The sequence below is a fragment of the Taudactylus pleione genome, unplaced genomic scaffold (genome assembly GCF_031769625.1).
Source record: "Taudactylus pleione unplaced genomic scaffold, aTauple2 ptg000026l, whole genome shotgun sequence".
Taxonomy (NCBI): Eukaryota; Metazoa; Chordata; class Amphibia; order Anura; family Myobatrachidae; genus Taudactylus; species Taudactylus pleione.
The window spans coordinates 10,264,152-10,278,120 of NW_028284428.1; the positions used below are offsets into that span (position 1 = coordinate 10,264,152).

General features: G+C 43.6%; 1 protein-coding gene across 2 annotated transcripts in view; it reads left to right on the plus strand.

Moving 5' to 3' along the window:
• The window catches only part of SH3KBP1 (SH3 domain containing kinase binding protein 1), a 509,392-nt gene that overhangs the window by 433,901 nt on the left and 61,522 nt on the right, over positions 1–13,969 (plus strand). For both annotated transcript variants that reach the window (XM_088451614.1, XM_088451615.1), the window contains one exon: positions 9,829–9,880. In XM_088451614.1, coding sequence (XP_088307740.1) covers positions 9,829–9,880 — 52 coding nt within the window. The remainder of the gene's footprint in view (positions 1–9,828; positions 9,881–13,969) is intronic.

The window sequence follows — 13,969 nt, forward strand, 5'->3', positions numbered from 1 at the left end:
CCTCTGTATGTAAATGCGAATAGATACTGACAGTCAGGATGGAGAAGCACAGAGAAGAAAGCTGAACAGAGGTCAATGACAGTGAAATGGGTTGCATTTGGTGGGATTTGCATCAAAATGACAGCTGGATTCGGCACTACGGGGAATTGGCTCTCTACTACCTTATTAACAACTCTAAGGTCTTGTACCAGCCTATAACCCCTCCCACCACTCTTCTTCACTGGAAAGATGGGACTGTTGGCTACACTAGCTGTACGAACTAAAATTCCCTGTTGCAATAATCGCTCAATTATTGGAAAAACCCCTAGTTCTACCTCCTGCTTTAGTGGGTACTGGGGAATTTTTGGAGCTTGCCTTTAGCTTTTTAAATTTACCATTACTGGGCTTACGTTTGCCATTAATCCAGTGTCCTGTCCATCTTTAGTCCAAAGGGAATCTGGAATTAGGGACAACATTTCATCTACTTGATGGAGTTTCATTTAAAACGGTAGAGTGATACATTATCCTTTGTGGATTGTCTAGCATATCCCGCACCTCGTATACCATTTTCTCTGGGATATCTAAAAATACACCATCAGGGGTGCAATATATAACACATCCCATTTTACATAACAAGTCTCTGCCCAGTAGGTTAGTAGGAGCCGCAGCAGCCAGGAGAAAAGAATGTCTGGTATGCCCAATAGTAACCTCTGTGGACTTTGTTAAAGGATAAATGTTCCACTTTACCTGTTACACCCATTGTTGGTACTGTCTCGTTGGTCACCTGCAAATTAACGGGAGATTTTATCACCGACCTGGTCGCCCCTGTGTCAAGAAAAGGATATTCAGTACCAGCTACATCAACCATCATGACCGGTTCTTCCCTAGTACTTCCCGTTAACCTGACCATCTGTAGACTACAGATATGACCTGACCCCTAGCGTTGGCTACCATTCTCCAATAAAGCAATTACGGCTACAATTGGAGCTGGTGCCTGCTGAACATTTGCTGGCCTCTGTGCATATCCCTTATGGGGATATCTAGGTCTTCCCTGATGTGAGATCCCTACTCCTTTTACTGTACAGTTTCTACTTAAGTGTCCTGTTTGTTTACAGTTAAAACATGTTCGTGTTTCGGGTGAAGACGTGGTGTTGTGAGGTTTGTGCAGAGGGTAAAGGTGGTGGATATGGGTAAGGATAGGGAGGGTAAGGGTATTGTGGGGGACAAGAGGTTGGTGGATAGCCTGGGACCTGTGGTTGCATCGGGTTAGTGGGATAGAGTTGTGTTTGTTGTTGAGTGGGGTTAGTGAGAGCACATACTTGTTCAGAAGTGAGTGTGTGTGCAAGTGCAAGTGTGTCTGTTGGCTGTGGTGTTACCGTCATTCCCTCCAGAGCTTGTATACTGACAGCCATTAGTTTTTCGCTCTGGGCTTCTCTCTTTTTGGAGATGTTTTTATCATGTTCAATAGCGGTTTCTATGAGGGTATCTATTGTAAGTCCCCGCCAGCCAGGCTGTGGGGTCTGAACCCGAGTTTTTAAACTCTCTTTCAGACCGTCCACAAGTACCGTAACTATCATTCCCCTGTGGTGAGTGCTATCTTTAATATCTTCTATCCCAGTGTACTGGGTGATAGCCTGCAGAGCCCGATCGCAGTAATCTTCTGCAGTCTCACTCTCTTTTTGTTTAATGGTGAAAATTTTGTTCCAGTTAACTACTACTGGAAAATATATACCCAATTGAGTTACAATGCGGGAAATGTTACCTTGGTTTACTTGGTCTGTTAAGGGAACGTCACCATTCAATACACAATCCGTGATAAATTTTGTCACGTCGGTATTGCGTGGCAGACAGGCCCTTAACACCACACGCCAATCTTTATTAGTGGGCTCATGTGAACTACCCAAATTTCTCAAAAATCTTTGACATTTGGCTAATTCCTTTTTGGGATCGGGGAAATCATTTATGATGGAATTTAGTTCTGCTCTTGTCCAAGGACAATGCATTACTACTTCCCTCGTGGGCACTATACCGTTTGCGTCTGCATTTCCATTTGGAACAGTTATTGTCCGAATAGGATGCAGACCGGTAGCGCTGCTACCTTTGACCTGATTACCTGGCTGGGGTTTTAGTCTGCTGCTGCTACGTATGGTATGAACAACTTCCTCTATGGGTGCAGAGGGCATTAACACTTCCCTTGCTGTTACCGATGGAGATGGCGGCACCACTCATGATTGTGGTGATGCAGCATCTATCATCTGCACAGCATGGGAAATGGCAGACATTACAATAGGCTCATCATCCGCATCATGAACATTTTCTTTATAATTGCTTAAGAGAGGGTACAAGTTGCTTGTTACATTTTTATGGGTATTTTTGGTTACTGTACTTGCACCTCCATCCACATAAGGTGGGGGAGGTGAGCGTGAACTGCTGGCAATACTCTCCACGACGCTACCTTCTCGCACGTGCATGCCATTTTGCGGCTCGCCCGTATTGCAATTTAGCGTCGCGGATGTATTTTCTGACAATGTGCTCGTGACGCTAGTTTGCGTTGTTTGCACATTGTTAAGCCACGCATCCCCTTCATGCTGCCACAGTTTTAAACATTCAAAATATATAACCTTTTTCTCTCGGGAGCGCATCAAACTGATGTGATCCCGGACATTGTCTAACACATTTTTATCGAAACTACCAATTCTGGGAAACGGTCTAACACTCTTTCTCGTCATATTAAACCATAAATCACAATACCTTATTGCATAAGTACCGTATTTGGTATGCATGACACGACGGGCCGAGCCGATCGGCGCCTCCATTAGCAGTACATCATTGCCTAACATCTCTACTGTTTGCGTGGCTCCCATTCTGATACAACTCCTACGCTTTTCAATAAAGATTTAATCCGGTGAAAGACAATCAAGACACTTTCACTTACCTGTGGACGATTTAAGTCGGCGGCGCCCACACACCTGGATAAGATTTAGTAAGTCAACTTCCACACCTGGATAAGATTTGAAAAAGGCAACTTCCACACCTGGATAAGATTTAGTAAGGCAACTTCCACACCTATGAGAGTTTGTATGTCGGCTACTCTCACGCACCTCTCTACAACAGAGACAACATGTACACCTGCTACTGTGTATAGAACGGTAAAGCTGCTTACTGAGCGGCTAGACTAACCCTTGCACCTAGCCTTTAAGGATCATACCCTTAACTTTGTTCAACAAATATTCACTGTTACACACTTTTTTCCGGCGCAGAAAAATACACGTTAACCCAGATATTGGTAATAGAAAAAAATGAAAACCTCAATGGCTTTGTTCAAACACGTGGCAGCACAACCGGAAGTACGTATATGCTATTGTGCGACCAGCCGCATACACAATAATGCGACTACCCCACAACCGTATAATGGCTTTTTAACTGCGTATGCAAAAGTGCGTCTTTGCTCTGCGCAAACCTGCGACTTAGCCACCTACTCAGTACTGTGACACCCCTTTAAATGTAAGGTTCTATCAACAGAGGAAAACAAACTTTTTCCTCTCTTGTCCCTGGATTCTAGTCAGCTCCCTTGATTCACACGGAGACGGATAGCGATTTTTCAGCACAAAGCGGTTGCAGGCAAACCCTGCATGTGGCCACTCCACCCTTTGCTGAAATATCGATGACCGTATGTACCATGTGAGCAGGTAAGTGACTTCACTACGAGCCCCCAACTAACGATACTGGATCAGAAACCTCTATACACACCTTCCTATACCTTCTAATGTCCTGCCTATATCTTCTAAGGATGATGCTAATTTGCGTAGGCAGTCACACCATAAATAAAGACTTAGACGTGGAATCTGTGGTTCCAAAGCACAAGTGATATTCAGGTAAAAGTTCAGACAGTTACACGCAATTGATCAAGACACAATTTAGACGCAAAAGGAAATTATACAGACCCAAGTACAGTATACATATGCAGGCGCTTCCGGACCCAGAGATAGGCTTCAGCAAGAGACCCCTCGTCATTCAGCATTCAGCATGAAGACTAAGAATCAGCGTTCGTGCACTCATATTTATACCTCCCCAGAATAAACAGGACAAAAGGGAAGTCTGTTGCTGATATCATTGGTTCTCAGGGGTGAAGCATCTGTTACAGCACATTTATCAGGCTGGTTCAAACAGACTCTCCATGCCTCTAACAGCTGGGGGTCTTCCTCTTCACGCCTTCGTCAGCATCCTAACAGTTGTTTCTAAAATATACATTTTGTTGCTTGTAGGCTCTGCGATCCATAACTCGGGAATGCATGATGTGATCTCCCCACCAATAACACCGGAATACTGTGAAAAGAGTACGCATCAGTACAACTCCAAACATGACTGGTTTAGCATGTATAATACCTTAGTTATCAAATATCTTTATTTCTTAGCATTTAAACTAACTGAACCTACTTAAATCATACACTTTAAAGCTCATTGAACCTTATGTGTGAATATGTAATGTGTGGGTATCCAGGGTTTGATATGAGGACGCTAGTTAACTTGGGGCAGATGCGTGCGCATAAAGCTAATAAAACAGCGGTTTCATACAAAGTCCTATGCATTCGCTAATATGCGACTAGTTAACAGCGCTATTGTATGTATTAATGTGCATATGGGAAATTATGAAAAATGCAATTGCATGGTGTTATTAGTATTATCGCCACATGTACTAAAATGTGAGTTTACCTAAAATGGCGCTTAGGCGGCCATTCGCAAAATGGCGTCTTGCGATCTCATTTTTAAACTGAACTTGTCTCAGCCAATTATTCAGCTTCGACAATAGCAATACATGAGAACGTCCTGGCTAAAGCCACCCAGGTTTATTCACACCTCCCAAGTTTCCTCTTCAACTTCCAACGCCTGTTCCAGCCTAAACCAACCCTCAGACATGACATGTCCTTGTCGACATTCTAAATTTATACTATTTTATCTGAGGAGGGTGCCCGTGTGCAAATGCTAGCGCATTCGCTGATGACTCTGACGCTGTGCCACAGGCTACTGCGCATGCAGAATAACTCTGGAAAAATATAAGTAAGATAAGTAAATTTATTGGGTGCAGGGTGTGTAGTGTGGGCCAATCTTGACTCACGACTCATGTGTGGAGCAGACATAGCATCCATTATAGCAGGCAGGGGCAGCGCTAGGCTTTGCTGCGCCCAGCGCCGTCCTGTGTTACCGTCCCTTCCCTCCTCCGCTCCCTCCCCCTGAAGCTACATAATCACTATAGTGCCGTGTGGGAAAGTGGGCATTTCCAGCGCCCGCCGGATACCATGGTGCTCCGGGCGACGGCCCGGCTTGCCCGGGCCTAGAGCCGCTACTGATAGCAGGGGTGGCCAAAGCATCGATCACGATCGACAGGATATACAAATGTTACATATTGAATTAATCAGCACAGAATCCTAATGCGCATATTTCCGGCAAAGAAAAAAGACGCCCAGCACTAGCACAGTCTCACGGGGCCAGGTGCACCGAGTGGGGCTGTTTGGGTCAACTGCAGAAAAGATTAATTAGGACACATCTGTACATACTGTATACAAAACTACAGTATAAATATACATGATCCTTTCTATTTGAATCTCCAGAAATAATTAAACACCTGCTCAGCCCTGTAAGTTCTTTCTTCAAAAAATAAATTTTTGGGAGGTACAAATATCATATTAAGCATGTTTATTTAAGTATTATAGATGTTTGTGTGAATAATGTGTCCATCACAAAACATTTTTTAGGAAGAGTGATGCCAAATAGAAATTACTTATTAAAAGTGTTTTGGATATAAACAAATATTTTTTAAACATTTATTCTGTTCATTTTCCAAACGTGTACTGTATAAGTTCTATGAAGGCACTGTGCCCAGTTACCCTTGCTGTCCAAGAGATCAGCAACAGATGTTATGGGAAATATGAGCCTACATTCTATATATGATTTGTATAGGGTGTGTCTTGTAACATTTTACTCCATTGTCACAAATTCACAATGCATAACTTCTGCATTGTCCACTGTAAAGAAAGCTGGACTTCATTAAACACATATTCACACCCTAATTCTGGTGAGAGCTCTGCAGTAATGCCCTGGAGAATAAACATAATAAATTGTGAAATGGTTACATTGGAGAAAATGATAACGTGAACTGAGTGTGAGTCGGCAGAATATATATTGTACTAGCTGATGTACCAGGTTTCACCTGGGTAGACCTTAGATATTGACTGTTTCCATTTACATCTCACCACTCCAGTAGCACATTAATCCTTCACCTTTGTAGTAATGCATCCCCTCCCGCACTGCTATAGTAAGACATTACCCTCCCTCACCTGTCTACTGACACATTCCACTCCCTCACCTCTGTAGTAACACATTTCCCTCCCTCGCCCGTGTTGTAACGCATTCAACATTCCCCTCCCTCACAAATACAATCCCTCCCTCACACCTGTAGTAAAATTTTACTCTCACTCAACCCTGTAGTAACTCACCTCTGGAGTAACACATTCCCCTCCCTCACCTCTGGAGTAATGTCTCCCTTCCCTCACTACTGCAGTAAGTTATTACCCTACCTTACATGTGTACTAACGTATTACACTCCCTCACCTCTGTAGTAACACATTTCCCTCCCTCGCCTGCGTTGTAACACATTCGACATTCCCCTCCCTCACCTATGTAGAAATACAAGCCCTCACTCACACCTGTAGTAACACATTACCCTCACTCACCCCTGTAGTAACTTATTCTCCTCACTCTCCTCTGGAGTTACACATTACCCTCCCTCGCCTCTGGAGTAATACATTCCCTTGCCTCACCTCTGTAGTAACACATTACCCCCTTACCCCTGTAGTAACACATTTCCCTCCCTCACCTGTGTAGTAACACATTCCCCTCCCTCACCTCTATAGTAACACATACCCCTCTCACTGCTGTTGTAACACATTTTCCTCACTCATATATTTAGTAACACATTTTCTTTTCTCACCTCTGTAGTAACACATTCCTTCCCACACACCTGCACTAACACATTACCCTCCCTCTCCTGTGGCTTAAGAGCTATTGAGGAATCCATGAAAACATATTTTACAGTGCTATCTGCCTCATCAGCCACGTCCGGATCATACAGCTAATGGTGGCACCAGAGGTGGTACTGCAGCACAGTACAATATTCAAATAGGGGGACCACATCAACTACCAGTGATGTTTGGCAGCAGTTGGGAGGACAGTTGGTGTGGCTCCCCTATTGAATATTGAACTGCACTGCAGCCACAATGAGTCAGTAAGTCAGGACATTGCACAGGGCGAAGAAAATTTTTTCCCCTTTTCCCCCCCTTAGGAGTAAATTTTTTTAAAATCCCTGCTTAGTGGGTACCTACGTCATGGAAAGCACTTACTTCCTGATTTTCATGTTTCTAGGTCCAGGGGCTTGGGCTGGGTGTTGATGAGTCAGTCAGTCAGGACATTTGATTTTATATATATATATATATAGATACCAGTGACGTGTGGTTAGGTCAATGGCTGGGGAGGTACACATGGAGATGGGTCTGAGTGCTGGGAGCCTGTCTCACCCCCTACTCACTGTTACTCTTCCCTCACTACACTAAACTTCAGTGTCCATTGATTCTCCTACCTGCGTCACTGTGTCTTTTCTTGCTGCTGCTGACTGAGCTCCGATATCTGAATACTGCAGTGCACTTCCTGGTCACATGAATGACACATCCAAGGAGTCCATCAGTGCTCAAGGCACGTCCCCCATACTCAAGGCATGCCTCTATTAGCTCTCTTCCTGTGCAGTTTACTGCTCGTGGTGTGGCCCCGCCCCCAGCTCTGCAAGCCGTGTCTGAATAAATAGAAGTGAGGCTGAGCTGTTGCTGCCTCATCTCTCATGTTCCTGCAGTCCCAGAGAGCTCCGCAAAGCTGGTGAGTGTTAACTATAAAAGTTATTACAATAAACAAAGAAGATGTTTATAAGTTATAAATATCTTATTTGTGTTATTCTAATCATTTTTATATCAAATCTCAGGAGTATGACAGGAGAGGCTCTGCCTACCCTGACTGCATATCACTGATAGATATTAAAGTCAATAAAACCGTTCTGGAATGGAATGTTGGCCAGTCTCTGCTTTATCAATGACCCTATAAAGCATCTGCAGAGTCCTACCTGGTGATAAAGGGCCTTTGTACAGGCTCCTGGGACACTAGTGCTTTAGTTATGAATTTGGTTATATGGAGTTCCATCAATTTGAAATACATTTACTATATAAATATCTCTAGATCATGAGTTCTCAACCCTCTGTTTGGCGAGTACCGTTTAGCGATTATGGGAATAGGTCATGTGCCACTTTGCAGAAAATATGCATTTATAAACATGTAAACATTTGTGACATTCATTCCACATAGCATATTGCCCCCTCCAGATAGCTCTCACTGCCCACAAAACATACTTATCACTGCAACCTCCACAAACTTCTCCCACTCCATGCCCCCTCCACAAGCTAAAAGACTATCCCCCGAAATCCACCTTCCACCCCAACTGCTGGCCCTTACAGCTAATGGAAAGTGAAACTGACAGCAATCACACTCTTTGCCAGTCTCCTAAAGATCACAATATACTTTCTCACAAGCTTTAAGCCACTCTCTCTCTCCAGTTTTATTCCTCGGTGTCTCCAGCCTCAAGCCCCCTGTTTCTCTACAGCCTCCTGCAACCCTGTCTCTCCCCAGCCTCATGCCCCCCTGACTGTCTCCAGCATCATGACAACCCCCCCCCCTTGTGCGCCTCTGGTCAGCCCCGCACCTTCTTTTTCGCTCCAGACCCCTCTTACCTTCCATCTGAAGCTCTTCTGGCTTGCTGGATTGCTCGCTCCACTTCATGCTACGGCTCCTGCACCCGACTCCAGGTCTTCCATCAGATGGCACATTGCAAAAAAAATAGGACTCGGAGATGCTGCCCTGTCACTGGGCCAGGTGTGGACTGTTTATACACAGTGGCCTGCACTCAATGCATTTGCTCTGGACAAGCCACTACAGATATCACTGCAGTAGACCTCGGTCAACATCTTGGCTATCTTTGGTGTAGGCTGTAGTTCGGCTCGAGTACCACTTAGCCTTCCTAATTGTACCTTCGGTGGTACGCATGAAACCGATTCAGAAACACTGTTCTAGGTCATTAGTGACCGATATACTTTTTCATGGGACTGAAGCCTGGTCCCAGACAAAAATAGCATTTTACATTTTAGATAACAATTCAAAATGCCTTGTTTTCCCTGCTTTACATAACAACTGTTTTAAATATCTCCCAGTTTGTGACGCTATCAAAGCATTAGCGCAGTGGGGCAGATTTATTGAAGCCCTATTGCCTATAATAACATAGCTGTTGCCAGTGGTAACCCCCACCTTTGGGCGTTTTGCGGCCATGTCAGGATAGCGCTAGCAGATGAAAAATAATTATTAATACTAATGCTTTATTGAAAGTATCTTTAATGTATAGAAAATATATAAATATAATCTAATTTTCATTAGTGGAACTGAAAGTCTAAGTACCTGGTAATTCTGTTCTTGATGACAACTGGGTAAGAGAAGACATTACCACCAATGCTTATGGATCAACCAATATGCTTATTTCACCTCAGGGGGGAGTGTGGAATTTGTAGGCAATAAATCTCTGTTTAAGATGGGTGTGGTTACAAAAGAATCAAACCTTTTCATTGCATTCACCTTCAGAGATATTTGGTTTGTCTTAAAAGTTTTTTCACCACAATTAGACACTTTTCCAGGCCAAACTGATCACAGTTGCATTGATTATATTTCTTATATATCTGTCTTAAAATGTTTTATGTTATTTCACAGAGACCTAAGAAGCCGCCTCCTCCATCAGCTCCTGTAACCAAGGCGGGAACAGGTTAGTGTGAAAGCGGTTTAGATAAGAAACAAGAAATCATACTACTTTTATATATGAGTTCAGTGTCCTGATTGCTTTGGTCGATTTGCTTTGAAAATCATCAACTGTTTTGTATTGAATTCCTGTGTCTTCTGGGAAAATTCATGCTTGCAAGTATATGGAATAGGTTGCGAGCTGCAGCCTCTGCTGGAACTCCTGCGAGGTGGTTTTGCCTTTAAAATGATTGCCATTTTAGAAATACGGGACGACTCTCAGGAGTTCCCGCAGCGGCTGGAGCTCGCAACCTATACATAAGCCCCACTATATTTATAACTTTGAAAATAATTTGCCATAAAATAATTACTACCATAAAAATTAATGATTTTTATTATTTATTATTCATGGGCCGCACAAGTAGTCCATGGAACCATAAGGTAGCCATACATAACTATTGTAGAGAAGCATCACCTCACATTGTGGCCTATCCATGGTGTTAATTATCGGGGTCGGACACCGATAATTAACATTCTAACTCACTGCGGATACCGGAGCAATTCATCATTGCTGCGGCTCAGTGACAGCTGATGCAAAATCAGCTGCCCCCGCGAGCGGCTTCACTGCTCCTTTTCAGAGCAGTGACGGAAGTGCGCATGCGCGACCTACAGGTCGCGCATACGCACAAGAACCCCGGCGGAAAGAGCCAGACAGGGGCGGAGGGATCCGAAAGGATCCCTCTTCACGACCCGGGACTTCTTCCCATAGGGAAGGAGCGGGCATCGGGAGCATTCGCCATCTGAAGATGGAGAGTGCTCCCGCAATTATATTACAAAAATATTATATTTTCGGAGCTTGATGAATTCTGTCCCCATACCAGTGTATGGGGACAGCGAGCCATTCTGACAGGGGAAGGTGAGCAGGAGATATCTGTGATATCCCCTGCTTTACCTCCGTGATGAATGGCCCGATAACTTAATTTTTACAATTGAAGGGGAAAATGTTCATTTTCACTTGCTTTTGTAAAAATTAAGTGATGATGAATAGACCCCATTATGAGAGCACCAATGAGAAGTATCCTATCCTATTACTGTTAGGCAGGCTGATAACAAATATATCACCATAATTGGACTAATTTGCATCATAGACCATGTGAATGCACTGAACTCACTGTGAATCACCAGGTAGAACACTACAGATGAACATTACTCTAGTTTTCCACCACTGGCATAGACCATGAGGGAGATGTATCATCAGTAGATAAGTGTCATATGCGTTTGCTCTAGCACACTTGTATTGTTCTTCAAGATGTATGACATCAGTTACTGTTGAGAAAATCACTTTTCTCTGCGATTTCTGCACATACCGCCATAGCCATACTGTTGCATTGGAGATGTTATTCCATCAGCTCTTATTTTTGTCACTTTTGGGACATCATTTTTTTTCACGTATCGGGAGGAATTCCTGCTGGTATGGGAACTGTATCCAGCAGTGCCGGACTCCGAAGCTACCCAGTGGTCAAGACATATGCGCCGTTCGTCCTGACTCCTTGACAAATGACATTTCTCTATTTTTGCAAGATCTCCCGCATGTGCATTGGGGCCAGGACAGGAGGCATAAGGTAGCTCATCAGCACTTGCAGAGATTGCCTCCCTTCCCCACTCTGGCAGCCAAGATGTTAATACATCCCTGCGTTATTGCTTCCCACTTCGACTTGATAAGCGGAGGGTCAGGAGCAGCTTTAGGGGCACAATATGTGCCCTAATAACACATCTCCCGTACATGGGCCTGATTCAGCAAGGCACGCAGGCAGCTTTGCAGTTACGATCCTTGCTGTTATGCAAATGCAGCAGGAGGTGTATGACACCCCTTGCTGCATTTGCGATCCCAGCACTGTGATGGAGGTTGCAGGCAGGGATCACCATGGTGACCATCGGTGGTTGATGGTCACGATGGTGGACGGCACCGGGCCTCCGGATAGCTGAGTAAGCCTCAGCTTACTCAGACTGGCTGCGTTGATCAACACAGATCCTGGGCTGGCCACTCCTTGAAAACGGCCGGCCCCGCACCGCCTCTTGAATGTCTCTGCTGGCCAATCAGGCAGAGGCATTCAAGGGTCTGCGTGCGACTATACAGGACCCATTCTGCACACTAGCAGAATAGGTCCTGCGCATGCACAGATTCCCGATAATCGTGAATCTAGTGTGCACTGCTGAATCAGGCCTTATGTCTTTTAAATAGTGCAAGCTCTCCTCCACTTTAACATCTCTGCTATTGAACTCAAACACGCATCAAACACCCACAGAAATCTCAGTTATATTGTTTTTTCAACAACTTTCTACCATTCTGAGACAGCGTCTCTCCCTGATTTGTACATTGCCCTCTTTCGATCTGTCAGTGCCACATTTTAACCATAACCTAGGAACAGCCCAATCCTGATAAGTGGTAGATTTTTTTTATGTTTTTTAATGTTTTTATTTGGGTAAACCCAAAAAAATACAGATAGCTGTACATTAAGCATATAAAATTAGATAATAATATACAAACAGTAGCACAGCATATAACATTACAAAAAAACAAATGAGGAAAAGCGACCAAAATACAGGTAAAATCCAATTGGCAAATTGACATATTACAAATGTAATAGACAGTACAAAAAATAAACCAGATATATTAATCCAAAGGTCACCACATAATTTTTACAATAATCAGAAAATAAAGTAAAATACAAAAACAAAAATAAATGCCAAAATAAAAAGAACAAAAAGAAAAAGGGGGAGGGAGGTAAAGTCAAGAAAAGGAGATCAGTGGAGCTCGGGAGTAGAGAGAGACTGAGATTGAAACCATGGGGACCAAATGGAGTGGTATTTAGCGTTCAAATTGTTTTGTAAACTGGTAATGTATTCCATGGAAGCAATATAATTGACTTTAGCCATGGAAGGAGGGTGATGATCTTTCCAATGTTTGGCTATTATGGTTTTGCCGGCATTACAAATATGGGTAATCAGTTTGTCTTGGGTTTTGGAAACACTGGTAGGTGGGGCACTTAGTAGGGGTGTCCCAGGCTCCAAAGTGAATCTAGTTCCAAGGGTTGGATTGATAACTTGACAGACATGATTCCAGAGGTGGATAGAGGGACATGTCCACCAAATATGGTAAAATGTACCTTCTTCACCACAAAGTCTCCAGCACATATTGGAAGTGGCTGGAAAAATGGCATGAAGTTTAGTGGAACCAAATACCAACGGCTATATACTTTGTAGCAAGTTTCCCGAATAGCAACACTAATAGAGGCTTACGTAATCTAATTTTGTCCCACTGATCATCATCTTAGGCAGCAGCAAGGTCTGACTCCCAAAGCAATTCATGAGGTTCACGCGAGGGATAGGTGGGGGCCAAAACTAAGTTATAGGTTGCCGAGATATTCCCCTTCCTTCCAATTGAGTATAAACATAAACGTTCAAATGAAGTAGGTAAACCTAGTGAGGGAGATTTAATTTGAGAGCGGAGAAAACTGACGGTTTGTAGGTACTGGAATAGACACGAGGAAGGAAGGCCAAAGTGCTCCTGACACTCCAGAAACGAAGATGGGGCAAATTTCCTCTGGCATGAAGAAATCTATCAATTCCGCGATCATGCCACGGTGCCGCCATTTTGTTAACACAGACCGGGGGGAAAAGGGAATGATCCCATATTGGAGTAAATGGAGATGCAAAAGAGGAAAGGTCATGAGTGGTGCGAGATTTGTCCCAGAGCTGGGGGAAGAAATTAATGGTGGGGACTAAGTATGCCATGGCGGTCTACAATTTTTGGGAAGCCAAATCAAGTTACTGAGTGAACATCCATGAAATAAAGAGTTGGCATGTCCACCCATTTTTTGATTCCTGGAGTTGAATGCCATGATATAATATAATTAAGATAACAAGCTGCATAGTAGGAATGCAAAATTGGGAGCCCCAAACCCCAAGAGACTGTGAATTGAACATCTGACACGTGGCTTATGATCCGCCCAAATATATCGTTTACATGTTTTTTGCAAAACGGCGAGGTACTTGATAAGTGGTAGATTTTCATTAGTGGAAAGGCTTATAATGTGCAAGTTGTGGACAAGGATGA